The sequence below is a fragment of the Solanum pennellii genome, chromosome 12 (genome assembly GCF_001406875.1).
Source record: "Solanum pennellii chromosome 12, SPENNV200".
Taxonomy (NCBI): Eukaryota; Viridiplantae; Streptophyta; class Magnoliopsida; order Solanales; family Solanaceae; genus Solanum; species Solanum pennellii.
Window position 1 is genome coordinate 77,718,511 of NC_028648.1, and position 23,730 is coordinate 77,742,240.

Sequence of the window (23,730 nt, forward strand, 5' to 3'; positions counted from 1 at the left end):
GATTGATCATCAATATATCACCATATCATCAACGACTAATGTACAATGGAAGACAACTATTCAGTCAGTCATATAGATATTGACATTTTATGGCGTTTAGAATGATACAACCATGCATTTTGTTGGTAAAACGCAAAGCACATTTCATCTTAAGGAATGACAAATAATAAATGACATAATTTCAAGAAATCAAATGTCTTTCAAAATGACAAATTTATTTTTGAAATCATGTTATTGATTATTTGTCACGCCTAAATATGAGATGTACTCCGCGTTTGACCAACTAGATACGTGGCTATATCTTTTTCAACGCCATAGAATGTCAATTTTTGGTGACTGAAGAGCTGTCTTACATTGTACACAATCGTTGATGATATGGTGCTACACTAGTGATTAACCTGATTTTATTGTGAATAACTTTTATGAAATACGTTGAATGAACTCGGAGAACTAGGGTTTCTCCTCTAGTTAACGATTGAACAAAAAACTGAATTGGAATTGGATCAGTTCTCTTCCGCTTTCTGATAGATGAAACTTGATCAAGCTCACGACTAGTTGATGGTAGAGCTAGCTATAGAGGTTATAGCTGGTGCTGCGGCGGCAATTGTTATCACATATCGGTGAAGTAAAGTGAAAAAGGGTAATGAAAATTGTTGTTACACATATCGGTGAAGTAAAGTGAAAAAGGGTAATGAAAATTGTTGTTATCACATATTGGTGAAGTAAAGTGAAAAGGGGTAATGATCGGTGAAGTAAAGTGAAAAGGGGTAATGAAAATTATTATTATCACATATCGGTGATGTAAAGTAGAAAGGGGTAATGAAAATTGTTATGTGGTTTAATTTAAAACTTAAGAGATCAATTTATAGAACTAAAACTAGAAAAAGGTCAAAAAGATCATTAATGTGTGAATATTAAATTGTCAATAAAATCTTTTTTTAAAAGATTTTTTGCAAAATGGTCAATTGGTTATTAATTAGATTTTCCCATGGAATTAATGGTGATATTTTTTCTATTTCAAAGGTCTTTTTAGGGGAAATTATTTTTTCCTGTCAAAAGATTTTTCCCAAAATGGTCAATTGGTTATTAATTAGATTTCTTTCTAAATTTAATGGTTTTATTTTTTCTATTCCAAAGTTTTTTTGGGGCAATTAAATTTAAGGCATAATACATATATTGAATCATAAACTTGGCTTCATATTTTAATTTTGACCTCCAACTTTAATAATGCACAAACAGACACTTTAACTATCCAACTTTTAAATAAATAGAAACATGAGTCCTACATGACACAATACACGTAGGACACCACATATGACAACAACTGACATATAGGACATATGTGTCTATTTGTGCACATTCAAAATCGAAGGACATAAATATGATTTAAAACTAAATTAAAGGGCACATTTATATATGATGTCTAAATTTAATGATGAGTCTATCCTAATGAGGACCATTTATTAGTCATTATAATGGTTAAACTAGTTTGTTGAAAAAGTATATAAATGCATCAAAGTGGCAAGATCAATATATTCATCGATGATATACGTCATTAATTTTTGTCATTTTTATATGATAAATAATAAAATCTTATTAAATTAATATAGGTGAGATCATAAAATACTACTTTCTCAATTTCAAAGTAAGTGAATTATTGAGGCAATGCACATTCATTAAGAAAAAGAAAGTGTAGGACACGCCATTTTCCACTTTTTCCATTTTAGTTATTCTCAAAATATACTTAAAAATATAACTAATTCAAAGTAAAAATAATAATCATAAATATGAGCAAATAACTCTCTTAAAATTATCACCTAGAAGATATAACTAAGGGGTAAAAATCAAAAATTTTCCTAACAACTCTTTTGTGTTTTGAACAATTCACTTATTTTGAACTATAAAAAAGGGCTCAACAATTCACTTATTTTAAAATGGAGGGAGTATTATTTTATAGAAGTATTATTTAATTGATAAAATAGTGTTTTGAGATTCAATAAAGATTAATTTTGATTATATCAAGACCACTTTATCTTACTAATTTATGTATCATATTCACTCAAATTCACATAAAAAAAATTATTATACATAAAGTACAATGAATACATCACTATTATTGTATCTCAATAAATTATGTATCATATTTATTGAATTCATGTAAAAATTAAAGTTCAAATATTTATATTTGTGTAAATTCATTATTTCAAATTTTATCATATTTGTATATTCTGAAATTTGTGTTACTCCAAAAAACAGATCTAATTTTAGATCAACATTATACCCATATTTGTTTGAATCCGTAATTGTATATTTCACTTATTAAATATATAAGTACAAAAGCCTAGCAACATAATTATCTATATCTATCTATATTACCTTAAAATTATGAACTCCTAACTTGAATATTAAATTACTATAATATCCCTAACTTAGATTGTGATTTTTTCGATGGATTGTGACTTTTTCAATGAGTTGTGACTTTTATGATAAGTTGTGACTTTTCTCAAAGGGTTGTGATCTTTTGATGAGTTGTGCCTTTTCCAAAGAGTTATGATTTTTTCAATTAGTTGCGACTTTTCGAAAGGGTTGTGACTTCTAGGAAATGTAATGACTTTTCAGATAAGACACAGAAAACATTTGTTCATACTTCCCTTTGTTAACTATAAATAGAGGGGTTTCCTCTCATTCTCAACCATAATTTTGTTAATCTTCTACTCTTCTTCTTCTTGCATTTTAAAAAAATTCGTGCGATTTATTATCGTTGAGTTAGTTCGACATTTAGCGGAATATGAGTTACCAATATTCTGATGAAGTAAATTGTTCTATCCTAAGAGGGTATAATTCTAAACCCTGAGTTCTTGAGGAGATAATTCTGATGATATAATAATTATTTTCTTGCTCAGTATATACATTAGTATATAATGTCTCAATATAAGAAGTTAACATGATAAAGTCTAAATTCACTTGTTTTTGTTAACAATTTCTTTTGTAATGTAAATGTATGCTTCTGAATATCTTTTTAAAAATAATTAAATTTTTCAAGAGTTAGAGAATTGTCACAATTTATTTTTTTTAATGCTCATGAAAAAAAAAATCACTTTATTTATCAATGCTACTTGTGTGATTTAGATTGTCAAAAAGTTTGCTTCAAAATAGTTATTATAATATAAACATTTCCGTTTTCTTTTACTATTTTATTATTTCTTAATATTTAAGTATTTTTAACAAAGAAAAAATTATATGACTTGTAATAGCGTCAGTTGAAGTTTGTATTAGTTTAATTTTTATTGTAGTCTAAATTTATTTGTTTTTATTAACAATTTCTCTTGTGATGTATATATATACTTCTGAATATCTTTTTTCAAAAATATTTAACTTCTCAAGAGTTGGAGAAATGTCACGATTTGATTTTTGATGCCCCAAAAAAAGGAATGACTTTATTTATCAATGCTACTTATGTGATTTAAATTGTCACGAAATTTGCTTCAAAATAGGTATTACTATATATAAACATTACATTTTTGTTTTAGTTATTTACTATTTTTTACTATTTCAATATTTTCAATGAAGAAAAGTTAATATGACTTGTAATTACGCCAGGGAAGTTTGTATTAGTTAAATTTTTATTGAAATCTAAATTCATTTATTTTATATCATTTTCTCTTGTGGTCTAGATATATGTTTCTGAATATATTTTTTCAAAATTACTAAACTTCTCAAGAATTAGAGAATTAGCATGATTTGTTTTTTTGATGCTCAAGACAAAAGAATGACTTTATTTATCAATGTTACTTATGTGATTTATATTGTCAAGAAGTTTGATTAAAAATAGTTATTACTATGTAAACATTGCCCTTTAGATTTATTAATTTACTATTTCTTAATATTTCATTATTTTTTACAAAGAAAAGTTCATATTTCAGGATAAATATATATGTCACAAAATGTATTATCAAGATCTTCTAACTTTAAAATATATTATTTTAAAAAATTTTGATGTCTATTAGGAAATCATATAACAAATATTGTCTATTAGGGAATATTAATGATGTCACGCTCCGAGCTTACACCCTGGACGTGACAGACACTCAAAGATCATTGTTGGCCTTAAGCGGACCATTGACCTGACTTACTTACTCAGGGAAAGACTTAAACATAAGAGATAACTCAAGAAATAACTTAAAATTAACACTTAGCCAAAATGACAACTCAAGTCTTAACCGTTTACAAGTGAAATGAAAAGACCAAAGAAACTAACACTATCTGTCTATGAAGCCTCTAAAATAAAGAGGGATGTTGGGACATGACCCCAATCATTCTAACAACTGAAAACTAAAAACAATAACTTGAATGATAAAGATGTCCTCCGGAATGAAGGGAGACTCCCACCAATTGACTCTGAGCTGCTCACTGGATCAACGGTATGCCGAATGCCAATCCTAGTTATCTGTGTATGCATCATAATACGATGCAGGCCAACTGTCATTAGTACATTGAATGTACAAATATGCGAGTTGGAATGCTAAAATAACTTAACCTTGAAAAGAGTAAGAATGAAAACTTACATGCTCAACTCATGAATAACATAATTCAATATAACTAACTCATTTCATTGTATATTAGTTTAAAGACATGTGTAAATAAAGAAAAGTTGTTTAAAACATGGTTTTCAACTTTGTGTATGCAAAATACAATTAACTCTGAGATGTATGTAAAATACAAATAAATTGATGCAAACTCATAATTTTAATAAAAGATATATTGTGCTTCCTCTCAGAGTCTACTTGTGCAATGTATGAATTAAGTCCCATAACCCCATTCATATTAAGCAGAACCTCTTGAGGAACCATTCAATTTCTGTTGTGGGAGTTTATCTAACCGACAACCATCACTTAAGATCTATAGTGATGATACAACACTTTACCTTGCGCTGCCAAGGACCAACCTATATCTTGCCATAAGTATAGGGAACTAACTTAACTAAGTGGATCAACTAGCTTAACTTACGTGATCATCTAAAAAGTATGACCCTTTAATACCCATGATGGCTACATGATTTTCATGGAGACTTGAGTTAATATGAACTCTCATCCCCTTATCGGTGCTCAATACTACTCCCAAAATATACTTTAGCTCATGCTTTTAAAAACAACTTCTTTCTTTGGGTTGAGATAATTGCTCAACACTTAGCTTTAGAAAGTTCTCTTGGAATCAATGTTCCCTTTTCTAACTCAAAACTCTTTTGGAAATCTTAGTTTCCTCTTATCTTAAGTGTGAAAAGCATTTATAGGCTCTTAGGGAATACTTAGTTCCCTTATAACTTTTGAGAAATGAACTCAACTCTATACTCTTTGCTTATCTTGAACTTGAAACTTTAAACAAAGTTAAAACGTTTGTTAAAGACTCTTGAAAACTTTAAGAACTTACTTTGACTTACTTCTTAACTTTTGGATTTGACTTTTAACTTATTTGACTTTAATCTTAACTTTCCTTGAATTGGATTATATATTCAAGGTTCATGATCTCATGTTTATGGATGATTTCATGATGTTTAGACGTACCTTAGAGTGTAAGAATCAACTAGGAAACATAGGTTCATCACTTAGAAACTAGCTCAAAAAGATGGGGGAAGAATGGGGTGAACTAGTGTCCTAAGTGCTCTGAGAGGCGTAGGGCGCCAGGCTCCAAAATTCTGAGGCCAAGTTGGGGCGCTGTGGTTGGCACGGCGCCCCAGGGCCCTACTGACAGAGATTTTCATGTGGGGCTATGGGAGGCGCGGCGCCCCAAGGCTCTACGAACAGGCGTTCTCGACTTTTCTCCTTCATTTTTCATCTCTAAACCCTCTAAACTTCCATGTTCTTTCTTCAAACACTAAGGATCACTAGTAACATCAACACCCAATAGATTTAATTCAAAAATAACTCGGAAATACGAATCAAATAAACACTAGGCATCCAATAACTCAACCAACAAGAATTCAATAATGTTCTTCAGGAACTTCGATTTTTATTATTCAACCAACTCGAAAATCAATGAATTGAAACGAGTTTGGTGTGTGAATGAAATGACCCAATAGTAAAAGATCTCACATACCTTTTTAGGGATCACCCGACGAATTTCATAAGCCAAACTTTGACGATCATGAAAGTTCTTGCTTCCTCTTCTCCTTTCTCCTTTTTTGCTCCTCTTCTTTTCTCTTCTCATAAAATCCTAACTTGTTTTTATAAAAGCGTGAACTAAATAAGATAAATTTAGACCCCAATTTATAACCCCAAAATGACATAAAATAATTGGGTAAGGAAAAGATAAATTTGCCTTTCCCAAATTTGAATTGGACTATCCTTAATCCAACAACCCAACTTCTGAAAGACATAACTCAGTCACACGATATCGAAATCACGCAAAATCGGCGGCGTCGGAAAGATCTCTCCAAGGGATTTCCGACCATATCAAGAACTACCTCTAACTCATCCTGAGCTAGGAGTTATAGTCATTTGAAGTTGACAAAAAACTCTCCTTTTCCTAACTTAAGAAAATTTCCAGATTTTAATTCTTTACAAAAGTGACTATTTCAACTTCTAAGCTTCTTCCTAGCAATTTCAATTTTCGAGATGTTACAAGTGAGATACGACTAATTACACGATTGAAACTCATTAAATTGAAATATACATGTACATTATTGCATTTCACCAAAAAAAAAATTCATTGACCATCTTCAAAGGTTCGTTCGAATAAGAGATATGTACGACGATCGACATTGAACATTCACAAAATAATCTACAATATTATTTTGTGCAAAACTTATTATTCAAAACTTCGCTTAAATTTTCTGAATTGATAATCACGTGCAGCGCACGTGTCAACAATCTAGTATTTATACAAATACAAATAAAAATAACTCAATTATACAAATATACGCGAATTATACAAATATACCTTCAAATTATAAAATCAGGTGCGAATTTTATGAAGGAGTAAGCTATAGTTACAGTTGTATGCAAACTATAATAAATGAGTCTAATTAAGTTTATTATTGTAACTATTTGTAAAATTTCCCCTATTTTAAATAAAAGCTAAAATTCAAATTTAATTTGTGAAATGATTTTTGAGATATATTGATATTGATATGAAATTATATAATTCTATAGCAAATCAATAACTAAATTCTCTAAATCAATATTGTTGGTTACATTATTGTGTTGATCAATGTCACGTCCAAGAATCTATGACATGTGTGTTGGGTTTTATTTGCCCTAAATTTCTTACCATAAATAGATTTTCCTTGTAGGAAAAGGTTTTGGATTGACTAATCCTTTTCTTGTAGGAAAAGGTTTAGGACTCTATAAATAGAGGCATGTTCCTTCTAACTTAATCAGCATTCACAATGTAGTCTTGAGGGCTTTGAGAGTTTTGGTTAGAGGGAGAATTTATGGGTCACAAGCTTGATACGTTATCACTTGTGTGAACCTCCCATGTATTCCGAGTGATTTGGTTGAGGTTGTTTCCCTCTGTATTTTGTACTCTCATATTTATAGTGGATTGCTCATCTCCTTTGTGGACGTAGGTCGATTGACCGAACCACGTTAAATCTTTGTGTCTTTTGGTATATTTCTCGTTGTAATCTTACTCGTGGTCTTTTGAGGTTTGCTTTGCTAGCTTCCGCGTTCACACCTGCTTATTTTCGGTCCCAACAAGTGGTATCAGAGCCAGATTCAATGATGAAGTCAGGTTCAGTGGTTCGATAATCGATTATTGAACCAGGTTAGAAAGAGGTGTTCATCTTGGCGGGTGTAGTTCTAGCCGCAACCTTTTTGACAGTAATGAAGATTTTGTTGGAGAAATTGTTTCAGAGAGGTTCTCTGTGTTGAGACATAAATTTTGCAAAGGAGATTATGGAGAGGAGAAGCAAGTTGTTGAAGATTAAGTGAAGAAGGTGGACAAATTTATTTTGTCAGAAATTCAGGCCAAGGGGGAGATTTGTTGGGTTTTATTTGCCCTAAATTTCTTACCATAAATAGGTTTTCCTTGTAGGAAAAGGTTTTGGATTGACTAATCCTTTTCTTGTAGGAAAAGGTTTAGGACTCGATAAATAGAGGCATGTTCCTTCTAACTTAATCAGCATTCACAATGTAGTCTTAAGGGCTTTGAGAGTTTTGGTTAGAGGGAGAATTTATGGGTCACAAGCTTGATACGTTATCACTTGTGTGAACCTCCCATGTATTCCGAGTGATTTGGTTGAGGTTGTTTCCCTCTGTATTTTGTACTCTCATATTTATAGTGGATTGCTCATCTCCTTTGTGGACGTAGGTCGATTGACCGAACCACGTTAAATCTTTGTGTCTTTTGGTATATTTCTCGTTGTAATCTTACTCGTGGTCTTTTGAGGTTTGCTTTGCTAGCTTCCGCGTTCACACCTGCTTATTTTCGGTCCCAACAATGTGGACTCGAATTTTCGATTTGATTAAATTAAAAATGAATAGAAGGAAGGGAAATTAAGTGAAATGAAAGCAAGCAAGCATTATCCCTTTCATTCACCATATTTTGAACACTCTTTTTCTCTTGTCAAAATTATATGTTTCCATTTTAGTTTATGTTAAATATTTTTTCAACTTATTTTTATTTATTTATTATATTAAAAATAAGAAAAGCATTGAAATTATAGCTGAATTTAATATAAATTATTAGTTTTATTTTCCGAATTATTGACAGTCTTAACTACACTTGACTAACATTACTTAAATTGTCAGTCAACTTAAAAGTTTGGAGATGAAACTAATAATTTACATCAAATTTAACAATGTTTTTAATACTTGTCGCTATTAAAAATAGGTATTCGTTTTTATCTATTCATAAAATTAAGAGATAATTTGTTATATTCTTTTTATTATTATATACTATTCATTTTTAAATTTAAATTACTATTTTGATTTGCTTTAAGTCGATAATTTTTTGAAAATAACTTCTTTATCTCAAAGAGCTAGTGGTTATGACCGTTTACGCTCGGTATTTCACTTATTATTTTTATTATTACTATTATAATTAGTATAAAGTTTTTCAAGTCAATATGGATAAACATGAATTATATTGGGACGAAGCTAGAATTACATATAATGTGTCTCCATCTGAGTGTTACTGTGCTTTGAAATGAAAATTCTGAAGCCGTCACCATTGCGCGCTCTGTGTGGGAATAGTGAAGTAAAGGGACCCCCAAATGTCCACTTGCTCTGTATTTTTTTTTCGTAAAAAATGGAGCAATTTTGGACCATTCAGCCATCGGAAGTTCCAATAGGCGATGCGTTTTGGACTCTTCTAATTCACACTTTGCCTATTCTCAAAACCCCACCATTGAATTTTTTTTTTCTTTCCATTTTTTGGTTGGAGATGATGAACAATATGGAAGATGAGTACATTAGGAGACACCATAGGCATGTGCTCAACCACAATCAGTGTAGTTCTTCACTTGTTAAACGCATCAGAGCTCCTGTTAATCTTGTAAGCTTAATCCATTATGTACTTGATCTTTTCATATTTTCTCAGATCTATATGTGATCATCTTGTTACAAAGGCTTTCTAGGATTTTTCATATAGGGTTATTTACATTGTAGAAAAATAAGATTTGGGATTTTATCTTTTTTGAAATTTTTTTTGGTTGAATTGTGTAATTTATGATATTGCTGCTATATTGAAATTTGAGGTAAAGAAGAAAAAGAACGTATTTTTATGTGGAAGATAGTGTTAATTGTTTCAATGAAGTGGGTTGAGAATTACTTATCACGTTGAATTCCTAGAAGAGACAAAAATACTAGGTGATTCTTTCCATCTGGCTCGAGCTTTGGTGGATAGAGTTGCTCCACATATGCTACAGTTATAGAAAGGAATGTGTAAGGTAGTGTTAATTGTTTCGTTACGTAGAATGTTTGCATGGTTTGACTTTGGAGTTGGCCTTGGTAAACCAAATTGCATTATGTTTTTGATTTCATGTGTAGCTTATTATTGAATGCGGGATTGATTGTAACATATATGTTCTTATGGAGGTCTTTCTGATTTGGTATGTTTCATAGGTATGGTCATTGGTGAGAAGGTTTGATCAACCACAAAGGTACAAGCCATTTGTTAGCAGATGTGTCGTGCAAGGGGACCTTGAAATTGGGAGTGTGAGAGAAGTGAATGTTAGGTCAGGTCTTCCAGCTACCACCAGCAAGGAGAGGTTAGAGCTTCTAGATGACGAGGAGCACATCTTTGGCGTAAAGATTGTTGGTGGAGATCACAGGCTTCAGGTATGCATCTGTTGTTTTCTCATAGAATATACATGGATGCATTGGATGGACTATATATGTTGGCTAAGTTGTAACATCAGGTGTTTTTTTGTATCTTATGATAATTAATAAGTGAAGTTGAGTTTATTCAGTGACAAAAGAATATAGAATTCAAGAGTGTGTTTAATGGTAAGAAACCATGTTTTCCACTAACCTTCTTGGCTCTTGTATCTGCATGTACTTCAATAACACTGACAACTATATCTCCTTCTCTTGCTGCGGTTGGGTGGGGGACATGCTTTTCATTGTAAAAGATTTATACGTACTTGAATCTTAGCTATTTTCTCTCAGTTGCTCCAACTAGAGATTTATACGTACTTGAATCTTAGCTATTTTCTCTTCCTCTTTCTCACCTCTTATTTTATTTTTCCTGATCGGCTTCTTCAACGAGAACACTAACAACAGCATAACCAATGTAATCCCATATGCGGGGTCTAAGGAGGGTAAAGTGTTCGTGGAGGTAGAGAGGCTGTTTCTGAAACCAGAATACTAACTATCTCAATATATGAGGTAAATTTTAACATTCTATTCTGATAGAGCTGATAAATATCAAAGACCCCTTATAAGTTAAGTATCCATTATGGGATGAGAGTCACAAGGTTATATTATTTTATAAATGTGTGCAAACAGAATTTGAACTTGAAACTTCATGTGTTCAGCATTCATTAATGTCACCTTTGCTTATTCAAATGCCTTCAAGGTATGTGTATGGGTGCGCCTGATAGAGATAGATAGAGAGTTTAAAGTAGGGCTGGGAAAAGCACAAACAATGAAGTTTTGAATTAGAAGTTACCTGAGATGTTTATAGTGATCATAAAGTGTCCATTCAATAAAGAAATTCAAGCTTGAGCCTAAAGAATGTCTGCTGAAGTTTAGATGGAAGTAACTTGAGTTTTACTCGCACCTTGTCTGCTTGTCATGTACAACCATTTTCTTTATTGCGCCAGACTTGTCTTACTCAGTTAATACTTATGTAATTGGGTTTGAATATCACATGGAAGCTGCTTGCATATTGTGTTCCATACTATTCTTATTACTTTTCTTGAGCAATCATGGACCTTTTACATGATGGTGTTTGACTGAATCAGTATGAAATTTTTTGACACATAAACTAATTATATCAAAGTACTAAAGTTGACCTTGATAGCAACAATTAAATGGGAGATGACAAGAGTTCCACATATCTCTTCATCTTCTGTTTAATAAAAATAATCAGTTTTGTTCCAAATAAGTCATGTCAATAGCATTTAAAATGGGATGTCTATCTTTTTACACAAAATGAAGAGAAGAGTGTCACATAAACTGGAATAGAGGAAGTTGTAGTATTTTTCAAGTTAGATCCCAAATGGTTTGTGTTGTGGAACTTTAGCGGCTCAGGAGGTGAATATGTTGAGCTGTTCCATTCATCAAATATTCTGTTCTTCATTACTGTTCCTAGGTTAGGAAATGGAGAAGTGAATGCCTGGTCAACTTTCCCTCGTAGCAAGAGACGTTTCTGTGGTTTTGTTTCTTGAATGGGATGTAGAAATCCTTTTACCTTTATAAGATTTCACAACTTCTATTTCTATCATCTATGAATGTGTAATGCTAATATTTGTCAACTGGAACGATGAAAAGCAAAATGATCTGCTGAACATGAATTCGTAAGAATGGTTAGATAATATTCCTCTGGGAGAGGGCAGAGGCTAATACTAAGTCCAAATAATCTACCTCACATCATCTTAACTCCAACTTATTGAGCTTCTGGTGTAATAGTAGTTGGATTGACAATGAAGATCATACTTTTTTGATTTTTTATTCCTTATGGGGGTGAAGATGTAATGCCGTAATCTTTTGCCTTTTCTACTTCCCAGTGCCTTCTGGGTACAATTTATAATGAAATTTACCTTACCGTGTGAAAAGAACAGTTTATTGAGCTTTGTGTATACTCCTTTTCTGTCCATGGTCTTATGACTCTTATCATGTGCATGTACACTCATTAGGTTTGGTGTTTGTCAGGAATCTTTTGTCTTGTTTAGTTCCTTTATATACCACTAGAAAATGTGGAGAATCTTTTATGGACCTCTAATTTTTTTTCTTAAAATATACATTTATTGAGTATTGGACTGAAGCAGATCAAGATGGAGTTATTCAAGCTATTTTACTTCCAGAAAAAAAAGAAGTGCAGATGGAGTGGAATGAATGTTGAAAATTCTTAAAGCCATCAACAACTAGTTTTGGATTAAGGTAGTAGCAGTTGTAGTTGTTGGACTGATAGCTCAGATGGTTAGCATATTGAACTGTTCCATGGTTGCTTTTTGGCTAAGAAATGGAGAACTAAGATGTGAATGCAAGGATAGCTTTTCCTCCATGAGAAGAGGGGTTTCTGTTGTTTCATATCGAAGAATCGACAGAAATTCAGTGAAAATGTGTCATGGGATGCTAGGACCATTTTGCCAAAACAAGATTGTGCAGCTCCCCTCTATCGCTTCTCTTATTAAATATGTTACCCAAACATCTGATTATCAAATGATGCAAAAGTCAAAGGACCTGCCTAGAGTATGAATTGTAAGAATCGATAAATAAGTCCCCTATGCTTGCTCATTTCAAGTCCAAGGAACCTACCTTGCGTTATCTAAACTCGATTTATTAAGCTCTCTATGAACTCCGTTTCTTTTTTGTCTTTTTCTGTTTCTTTACCAAATACATATAGCTCATCATGAAAATATTGTGCTTCCATTTACATAATGTGAGCCAGTTTTTCTTCCACACTGTGTAGTAAAATTATGGTAGTATGTTTTTGCATCATTTTCTGGAGTGCATATTTTTTGTTGGAAAGCATAAGTATTACTCAATATATATATACTGGACTTGTTAGCAAGTGATTTCTCGTTTTCTTTGAAAACATGGCAGAACTACTCATCGATTATCACTGTTCATCCCGAGGTCATTGACGGGAGACCTGGGACAATTGTAATCGAGTCATTTGTAGTAGACATACCAGATGGGAATACTAAGGATGAAACATGCTTCTTTGTGGAGGCCCTCATCCGGTGTAACCTCAAATCGTTAGCTGATGTATCAGAGCGTTTGGCGGTACAGGGCCATACCGACCCTATTGATAGAATCTAGCTTCACAGTTTTTGCAGATGCAGCAGCGCGGGCTTATACGTTTTTGCTGCTGGAGCGTACATGGATTTTGATTAGGTGAGTAGAGCAACTGGTATTATGATTTTCCTCCTTGATCTCAGACGAGTGTGTGTATATATATATTTTTTTTGTTGATGCTTCCTTCAATCATCTGAAGGTCACCTCTGTTCTTTACATGCAACCAGATTATTCTTGCAATGGCTATTTCTCATTGTGAAGAACCAGTACTGATTCTGGCTGTGCAAGATATTGAGCCTTGTAAATATTTGCTACTGGATGAGCTTTCGTTAGTCATAAGATCATATCCTACCCTACTGTGGCAAAGGCGTGCTATACACTCGTCTCATCTAGAGGCTGATGTGCTAATAGTATTATCCCCTAGAACTGTAACTGTGCCTTTTTTGTTTTTGTACCTGTACAAGAAAAAAGTTCCTTGTTTGTTGTTGTATCTTTTACCCTTCGCGCTGTGTTGTATATGATTTCATGGTGCATTATTTGTTTACAAGAACATGTGGATTTGTGAAGCAATTTAATTGATTATGATATGTGTGCTGAGCTTCGATGGGGCAATATGATCAGTAGTTCACAAATTCGAACTCTAACTTGTTTAACGAAGTGTAGTTTGTATCCTTCGTGATATCAGATGTCTTCTTGTTCTTTGCCAAATGCATTTTTATGGGTTTAATTTAACCCAAGAAGATTATTTCTTAATGTGCAATTTTTCCTTCTCAAAGATAAATTTATGAAGGAAAATAAGGGAGAATAACTATGCATGAAGAGAGGAGTTATAGAATGAGAGACAATGAAAAGCTCTGTGAGTTATTCAAATGATAAACCTAATAAGTGAGGACATTTATCAGTGTGGTGAAAGATTAAAATTTGTTCATTTTAGACACTTCATGTCATGTCTCGTTATGTCAATTTGACACTTTTTTTCAAATTTCTGTTTTTTTTTTCATTTTCTTTTCACCTATTCCCACCTTATATAGTTATATTCTCCGCCATATTTCTCCATTTTCATGGTCTTCTTTATAATATCTACTTGATTTTATTATATTTTTCACCATACCTTTCTCCTATTTCTTCATTTTATTTGGTGTTTAGAATTGTAAATATGAAATCTAAGAAGTTATAATGGTGTGTGAATATGTTAAAATCATGATTGTAGATTTTTTTAAAAACTTAATTTTATTCTCCAATCTTTTAAGAAAAACGGGTTACATTCTTGCCATCAACTGGTGAGGTCAAGTATGTATTGTATTCACTAATATTAACCTTATGTTTTTACAACATATATAATAGAAGGTTTGAAAGAAGTCTTCGATGGATTTTTCGGAAATTTTTGAAAGAGTAAATATAAGAAGATGTACTAGCTGAAAACGAGGAAGAATAAGAAAAAAAAAGGCTAAAAAAGCCACACACGTGCGCCAACAATGAGTGTAGTACACTCACTTTACCACATCAGCAAGATGTATCAGACATAATAGGAAGCGACATAAGGTGTCTAAAATGATCAAAGTTTAGTTAAGGTGTCTAAGTGAAAGTTGGTTTCAAGTTTAGGGGGCCACCGATGGGTTACCCCAACAATATAATAACACAACACTACATAAAGACACCATACATAAATATGTCATTTAAATTGACTTTAACGAACATCTATTCCCTCCAACGTTGGGCATACACAAGTAGACACTTAACCTTATATAAAATTGAAGCAATAGACACACGCTTCTATGTGACATAGTTTATCACGACCCAAAAGCCGAGGTAATGATGACACACCTCGAGAACCCAAAATAGTGTGTAAGTCGAAAGAAATACACATACGAGACTCCCAAAGGGAAATCAAGCCACAATCAATAAGAAACAACAAAGAAATTCCCAAAACCTTGTAGCATGAGTGTAAAGAGCATCTAATATATTTCTAGGTTCTGAAATACATCTTAAGTCTTCGAAAAGAAATTAAAGACTATAAATGATAGATGGAGACCAATGGCGATCCGGAAAGCAGGATTTCACCCCCTTAGTTCTGTTATCCTTTTTGATGCAGATCCTATTCAGGGTGATCCTCTTAGTGGTTGATCGAATCTAGGACAACATGTAAGACACAAATTGCCACGTAGAACAGACCTATCAATTTGTTCAACTTTGTACAAGTTTATGTGTGTATTTGTGCACCCCCAAAGTCAGAAGGCGTTAGATGTCAACTGAGACCAAGTTAAAGAGACATGTTTATGTTTTGTGCCAATATAAAATGCTTTGGTTAACTGCTTTTTTTTTGTTGTTTCCATGTCATATTATGGTCCAAAAGAGAAGCTATTGTGATTTTGGGAAGAAAACATATCAGAAAGTTACAAATGAAAGGCTTATTAGATGTGTATATTTTAGAACAACAGAGTAACATTTATGGAATCTACATAATTCATTATTAGAAAATGTTTAAATAGAACATCTTCACTAGTATAAATAATAGCTTGCTCCCTCTAACATTCAAACACTAAAACATTAGTATCACTAGAAATATTTAGGTACTAAAAAAATGGCATTGGCATTTAATTGGAAGTTTGCTTTTGCAGCTCTACTAGTATTGGTTATGCAGGCTTCTCAAGCCACATCTCGCGATTTGTATGAAGCCTCAATTGTCAAGAAACACGAGCAGTGGATGGCTCGCTTTGGACGTGTGTACAAAGATGATGCAGAGAAGGCAAAAAGATTCAAAATATTCAAGGATAACACTGAGTACATTGATTCTGTCAACATGGCTGGAATCAAGCCTTACAAGTTGGACGTCAATGAATTTGCTGATTTGACGAATGATGAATTCAGAGCCACTCGCAATGGGTATATAATGCCTTCTCATAAGAAATCCCCTGAAATCACATCATTCAAATACGAAAATGTTACGGCTCCAGCTACTATGGATTGGAGAAAGTAGGGTGCTGTTACTGGAATTAAGGATCAAGGGCAGTGTGGTAAGTTAAAGAGTTAAAAAATACACCTTAACTATCATTTTTTCAAACCTGAACTATCAAGTGTTCCCTTTTCCTATCTAATGATCACCATCTATGTATTAGAACACACTTCGAAAATGATTAGGCCAAGTATCAGCCAAAAACTCGCAAAAAGTGACAGTCAGATGTGTTTTTGATCATTATCTCTATGTTAAACCAAAAACTCATGACCATATAACTTCCTTATTGTAATATTGTAGGATGTTGCTGGGCATTTTCTGCTGTTGCTGCTACAGAAGGAATCAACAAGATCAAAACTGGTAAATTGATATCTTTGTCCGAGCAGGAACTCGTGGACTGTGACACGAGTTCTGATATGGGATGTGAAGGAGGTCTCATGGATGATGCATTTAAGTTTATCATCAAGAACCATGGGCTTACTACTGAATCCAATTACCCATACGAGGGCACGGATAACACTTGCAAAACCGGAAAGGAATCTAACCATGCTGCAAAGATTACTAGTTACGAAGATGTTCCAGCTAAAAGTGAGTCTGCTCTACTAAAAGCTGTAGCTAACCAACCTGTATCTGTCGCGATTGATGCTAGTGGATCAGATTTTCAGTTCTACTCAAGTGGTGTTTTTACCGGAGAATGTGGAACTGAGTTAGATCATGGTGTTACAGCAGTTGGATATGGTGAAGCTAGTGATGGGACGAAGTATTGGTTAGTGAAGAACTCGTGGGGAACTAGTTGGGGCGAGAATGGTTACATAAGAATGCAAAGAAATGTTGATACTGAGGAAGGACTCTGCGGAATTGCTATGGAAGCTTCTTATCCAACTGCTTAAGTATAGAAATTATGAACTGGTCTCGTCAACGTGTTCCTAATTTAAGTGGTGCATCTAGAACTCTGTGTATGTAATATGTTAAAACAAAAGCTTGTATGTAAAAACACTGTTAATGTGATGAAATTATACTTTATTCCCCTCCACCCAATCTCTTTGTTTATACTCGAAAGTCTCGGATTGTTTCTTCCTGTTTTTGATGTTCAGTGCATAAACCAAACAACTCATTGAATTTAGTACTCACTTAGCCTACTGGCTATCCTTCTTACCTTGTGTTTTCGACTAATAAACTTATACAGAAGTCATTTGATCCCTTTGAATTCCACATTTGAAGTTGTGGTCGGATCTATCCATTTAAAAGAATTGATTCAATAATTTTTTTATGTTCCATAAGTGCTATGTGATTTGAATTAGATCTGGATCAATCTATATCGAGTGACTGCCTCCATTATGTTGTTGCTAGCAAATACCACTATTTTTGTTATGGTTCGTCTACGCCTAGGACATCAGAACATCGGACTTTGAATGAAAAAGGCATTTCTGGTTCAAAAATGCCAAATCTTGTCTGAATTATTATTTATCAGGACTCTTTGGCTTAAGTTCCTTCTTTAGTATTCATGAATCAATTGCAAGAAGTTGTTTGTTAACAGACTAAATAAATCAAGATAGTAATGTACAGAAAGACACAAACTAATGCCCTACGTCTGGTCTCCTTGACATGCGAGGGATTTTCACTGTTAGACACTTATTTCCCTCTGTTATATTCAACGAGTGACTTTCACATGATCAAATGAGTATGGTTTCAAGCACGGTCACACCAACGACTATAATGATAATTTTCTACTCGTTCACTACCAACGATATGGATTTCCTACATGTTCTCTCACTCGAACACTAGGAATTTTACAAAAGAAAGTGATGAGAACCCCTTCATTCAATATTGCAGTCAATATTCTTTCCTTGCTGAGATTGATTTGTTTTCTTCCCCTTTATTATTTAACCTTCGACTTCCATTTTCAGTATAGTAATATCCCTTGTCATGGTCCATGTCACGTAAATTGCCAATAAAGAAGCGATTGTATTTTGCAATCAGGACAACATTATGGTCATGTACTCCATTGCTAAGATTATGGGAAGAAAACACATCACAAAGCTACAAATGAGGGGCTCATTAGGATATATAATTTAAAGACAACAGAGTAGCATGTACGGGATCTATCTTCATTGTCACAATCACACATAACATACCGGGCATTCCAGGGAACTCAATTACCATGAGAAAATGTCAACATTAACAACACCTGAAGTACTATATAAATTCCTTGCACCCTCTAAACTTTTCATCAACATTCAAACACACACATATTAGTATTACTACAAAGGTAGGAGTCGCGAAAAATGGCCATCATGACATTTAATTGGAAGCTTGCTTTTATAGCTCTACTAGTATTGGTTATGCAGGCTTCTCAAGCCACATCTCGCGGCTTGTATGAAACATCAATGGTCCAGAAACACGAGCAGTGGATGACACGCTTTGGGCGTGTGTACAAAGATGATGTGGAGAAGGCAAAAAGATTCAAAATATTCAAGGACAATACTGAGTACATTGATTCTTTCAACAATGCTGGAATCAAGCCTTACAAGTTGGACATCAATGAATTTGCTGATTTGACGAATGAGGAATTCAGAGCCACTCACAACGGGTATAGAATGCCTTCTCAAAAGAAATCCCCTGAGATCACATCATTCAAATACGAAAACGTAACTGCTCCAGCTACTATGGATTGGAGAAAGAAGGGTGCTGTTACTGGAATAAAGGATCAAGGCAGTGTGGTAAGTTGAATAGTTAATGGTAAAACATACACCTGAACTATAATTTGTTTCGCAAGTTTCACACCCCAACTATGATTTTTTTACGAGTTTCACACCTCAACTATCAGTTCTTCCTTTTCCCTGTCTGAACAATCACCATTTATGTATTGAAACACACATCAGACAATAACTCGCGAAAAGTGCTAGTTCAAATGTGTTTTTGATCTTTATCTCTATGTTTAACCAATAACTCATTTAACATATAACTTTCCTTTCAAATATGAATCTGCAATACTAAAAACTAATTGACCGTATTACAATATTGTAGGATGTTGCTGGGCCTTTTCTGCAGTAGCTGCTACAGAAGGAATCAACAAGATCAAAACTGGTAAATTGATTTCTTTATCCGAGTAGGAACTCGTAGACTGTGACACGAGTTCTGATATGGGATGTGAAGGAGGTCTGATGGATGATGCTTTTAAGTTTATCATCAAGAACCATGGGCTTACTACTGAATCCAATTACCCATACGAGGGAACGAATAGCACTTGCAAAACCGGAAAGGAATCTAACCATGCTGCAAAGATTACAAGTTACGAAGATGTTCCAGCTAACAGTGAGTCTGCTCTACTAAAAGTTGTAGCTAACCAACCTGTATCTGTCGCGATTGATGCTAGTGGATCAGATTTTCAGTTCTACTCAAGTGGTGTTTTTACCGGAGAGTGTGGAACTGAGTTAGATCACGGTGTTACAGAAGTTGGATATGGCGAAGCTAGTGATGGGACGAAGTATTGGCTAGTGAAGAACTCGTGGGGAACGAGTTGGGGCGAGAATGGTTACATTAGAATGCAAAGAAATGTGGATACTGAGGAAGGACTCTGCGGAATTGCTATGGAAGCTTCTTATCCAACTGCTTAAAACTTAAGAAATTATGAACTGGTCTAGTCTACGTGTTCATAATCTAAGTGGTGCTTCGGTGTACATGTTCATAATTTATGTGATGTGTCCAAAACTCTGTGTATGTTATAGATTTGTTTATACAATTTGAAATATTAAAACAAAAGCTTGTATGTAAAAACACTGTTAATGTGAGAAATTATACTTTATTGCCTTCCAATGTCTTTTGATATGCACTGCACCAACAAACAACTTACTGAATTTAGTACTCACTTAGCCTACTGATCGTCAGTTCTTACATTGTGTTTTCGACTGATAAACCTACGACAGAGTCATCAGCAGTTGTGAATTCAGTCTTACAAACATATAGTGTTAACAGTCGATTGATAAATATACCAGAGGCGGCTGAACAGGTTTCTTATGTATCCGTATGCAATTTGAATTGGATTTGGATCAATCTATATCGAGTGACTGTTTCCATTATGTTGTTTGCTAGAAAATACCGCTATGTTTTGATGCAGTTTTCTACACCTAGGACACAAGAATAATATCAAACCATGAATGATGAAAAGGTGCGAGAGTCGAGAGAGAGATATTGGTTAGTGATTGTGAGGATGAGAAACTTACTGTAATACTTTGTTTTAACAGTATCAGACTATGTACCATTTGATAACCGTCAAAATCTTTCAACTTTCGTTCAAGTTGAAAATTAGTTCTCGTCTAGAAATATCCGTTGTTAGATCGAATCATTTATAGCGTAGCAGGTTGGTTACACCTACAACCCAAATAGAAACTGAGCATTTCCTTGTTCAAAAATGCTGAATCTTTTCTGAACCATCATTTATGAGGACTCTTTCGCTTAAGTTCCTTATTTTGTATTCATGAATTAATGCAAGAAGTTGTATATAATAGGCTAAAAAAATCAAGATAGTACGTACAATCTCAGATAGATAACAAGAGGAATTAAACACAAACGCATTTACCCTGGTTCAACCCAAACTAGTGGCCTACATCTAGTCTCCTTGACACGCGACAGATTTTTCACTTTTATACACTTATTTCCCTCTGTTATAATCAACAAGTGATTTTAACTTGATCAAATGAGCATGGTTTTAAGAGCTTTTATTAGTGCCATCTTTGTACTAGAACTTCTCATTCATATTGCAGTCAACATCCAAAACTTACTCATGACCTTCTTTTAAGAAACAATTTAACTCTATCTACCTTCATTGCTTGGATGGATTTGTTTTCTTTCCCTTTATTATTTAACCACTTTCCTTCAGTATAGTAATGTACTCTTAATGGTCCATGTCACGCTAATGGCCAATAAAGAAGCGATTATAATTTACAACAAGGACAACATTGTAGTCATGTACTCCATTGCTAAGATTATGGGAAGAAAACATATCACAAAGCTACAAATGAGGGGCTTAGGATATTATCATTTGAAGACAACAGAGTAGCATGTACGGGGTCCATCTTCGCTGTCACAATCACAGATTACACACCGGGCATTCCAGGGAACTCAATACCATGAGAAAATGTTAACATAACAGCACCTGCACTACTATATAAGTTCCTTGCTCCCTCTGAACTTTTCATCAACATTCAAACACAAAAATATTAGTATCACTACAAAGGTACGACTCGCGAAAAATGGCCATGACATTTAATTGGAAGCTTGCTTTTGTTGCTGCTCTTCTAGTGTTTGGAATGCAGGATTCTCAAGCCACATCTCGCGGCTTGTATGAAACATCAATGGTTCAAAAACACGAGCAGTGGATGACACGCTTTGGGCGTGTATACAAAAATGACGTAGAGAAGGCAAAAAGATTCAAAATATTCAAGGACAATACTGACTACATTGATTCTTTCAACAAGGCTGCTACCAAGCCTTACAAGTTGGACATCAATGAATTTGCTGATTTGACGAATGATGAATTCAGAGCCACTCACAACGGGTATAAAATGCCTTTTCAGAAGAAATCCCCTGAGATCACATCATTCAAATACGAAAACGTCACTGCTCCAGCTACTATGGATTGGAGATTGAAAGGTGCTGTTACCGGAATTAAGAATCAAGGACAGTGTGGTAAGTTAAACCAATAAGTAATGGTTATATAACCCACCTATTAAATATGAATCACTACTAGAAATAACGATTTTTGTTTTTCCTATCACACCTCAACTATCAGTTGTTCCCTTTTCCTATATGAACAATCACCATTTATGTATTAAAACACACGTCGGAGATGATTAGGCCCAACCATCAGCCAATAACTCGCGAAAAGTGATAGTTCAAATGTGTTTTTGATCGTTATCTCTATGTTAACCAATAACTCATTGAACATATAACTTCCCTTTCAAATATGAATCTGCAATACCAAAAACTAATCGACCGTATTATAATATTGTAGGATGTTGCTGGGCCTTTTCTGCAGTAGCTGCAACAGAAGGAATCAACAAGATTAAAACTGGTAAATTGATTTCTTTATCCGAGCAGGAACTCGTGGACTGTGACACGAGTTCTGATATGGGACGTGAAGGAGGTCTCATGGATGATGCATTTAAGTTTATCATCAAGAACCATGGGCTTACTACTGAATCCAATTACCCATACGAGGGAACGGATAGCACTTGCAAAACCGGCAAGGAATCAAGCCATGCTGCAAAGATTACAAGTTACGAAGATGTTCCAGCTAACAGTGAGTCTGCTCTACTAAAAGCTGTAGCTAACCAACCTGTATCTGTCGCGATTGATGCTAGTGGATCAGATTTTCAGTTTTACTCAAGTGGTGTTTTTACCGGAGAATGTGGAACTGAGTTAGATCACGGTGTTACAGCAGTTGGATATGGTGAAGCTAGTGATGGGACGAAGTATTGGTTAGTGAAGAACTCGTGGGGAATGAGTTGGGGTGAGAATGGTTACATTAGAATGCAAAGAAATGTGGATACTGAGGAAGGACTCTGCGGAATCGCTATGGCAGCTTCTTATCCAACTGCTTAAGTATACAAATTATGTACTGGTCTGCATGTTCATAATTTAAATGGTGTGTCCAGAACTCTGTGTATGTCATAGGTTTGTTTATACAGTTTGAAGTACTAAAACAAAAGCTTGTATGTAAAAACACTGTTAATATAATGAAATTATACTTTATTACCTTCCAATCTCTTTGTTAATACTCGAGAGTCTTGGATAGTGTCTTCCTGTTTTTGATATTCACTGCACGAACCAAACAACTAATTGAATTTAGCACTAACTTAGCCTACTGGCTATCGTTCTTAAATTGTGTTTTTGACTAACAAACTTATGACAGAAGTATTAGGTCAGAGTCTTACAAACATATTGGTAGCAGCCAATTAATAAATTTACCATAGGAGGGTGAATAAGTGTACTTCTATCCGACCATCTTACTTACTTCGAACGGATGAGTCCTAGTGAGGAAATGATTAAGTCATTTGATCCCATTTGAATCCCATATTTGAAGTTGTGGTCGTATCTATTCATTTAGAAGAGTCGATTCAATACATTTCTTATGTACCCATAAGTGCTATGGGATTTGAATTAGATTTGGATCAATCTATATCGAGTGAGTTGTTGCTAGCAAATACCACTATTTTTGTTGTGGTTTTTCTACGCCTACGGCACCAGAATATTGAACTATGAAAGAAGGAATGCATATATGCTAGTGATTGTGATGCTCCAAATGGAAAATAAGCATTTCTTGGTTCAAAAATGCCTAATCTTGTCTGTATCATTATTTATCAGGACTCTTTG

General features: G+C 34.0%; 3 protein-coding genes and 1 pseudogene across 5 annotated transcripts; all 4 read left to right on the plus strand.

The window, feature by feature from the left end:
- The first annotated feature begins 9,198 nt into the window (after window positions 1–9,198).
- On the plus strand, window positions 9,199–14,000 carry LOC107007644 (abscisic acid receptor PYL9-like). 3 transcript variants are annotated; one of them, XM_015206338.2, is made up of 4 exons: window positions 9,199–9,492; window positions 10,062–10,277; window positions 13,209–13,502; window positions 13,603–14,000. In XM_015206338.2, exons 1-3 carry the CDS (start codon window positions 9,247–9,249, stop codon window positions 13,425–13,427), a joined length of 681 nt encoding a protein of 226 aa, XP_015061824.1. In that variant the 5' UTR covers window positions 9,199–9,246; the 3' UTR covers window positions 13,428–13,502; window positions 13,603–14,000. The 3 variants fall into 3 exon arrangements, with proteins under 3 accessions (XP_015061824.1, XP_015061823.1, XP_027769499.1); XM_015206337.2 differs by having other exon boundaries at window positions 13,631–14,000; XM_027913698.1 differs by lacking the exons at window positions 13,209–13,502; window positions 13,603–14,000 and adding an exon at window positions 12,431–13,192.
- Window positions 14,001–15,984: 1,984 nt separating this feature from the next.
- On the plus strand, window positions 15,985–17,408 carry LOC107006778 (senescence-specific cysteine protease SAG39-like). Its single transcript, XM_027913751.1, is given in 2 exon segments — window positions 15,985–16,417; window positions 16,657–17,408. Coding segments are annotated over 2 exon segments (1,023 nt in total). The 3' UTR covers window positions 17,247–17,408.
- A 1,233-nt stretch (window positions 17,409–18,641) lies between these two features.
- On the plus strand, window positions 18,642–19,973 carry LOC107006837 (annotated as a pseudogene).
- Window positions 19,974–21,608: 1,635 nt separating this feature from the next.
- On the plus strand, window positions 21,609–22,959 carry LOC107006829 (senescence-specific cysteine protease SAG39-like). The gene is made up of 2 exons (XM_015205347.1): window positions 21,609–22,044; window positions 22,370–22,959. Exons 1-2 carry the CDS (start codon window positions 21,609–21,611, stop codon window positions 22,957–22,959), a joined length of 1,026 nt encoding a protein of 341 aa, XP_015060833.1.
- The last annotated feature ends 771 nt before the right edge of the window (window positions 22,960–23,730 follow it).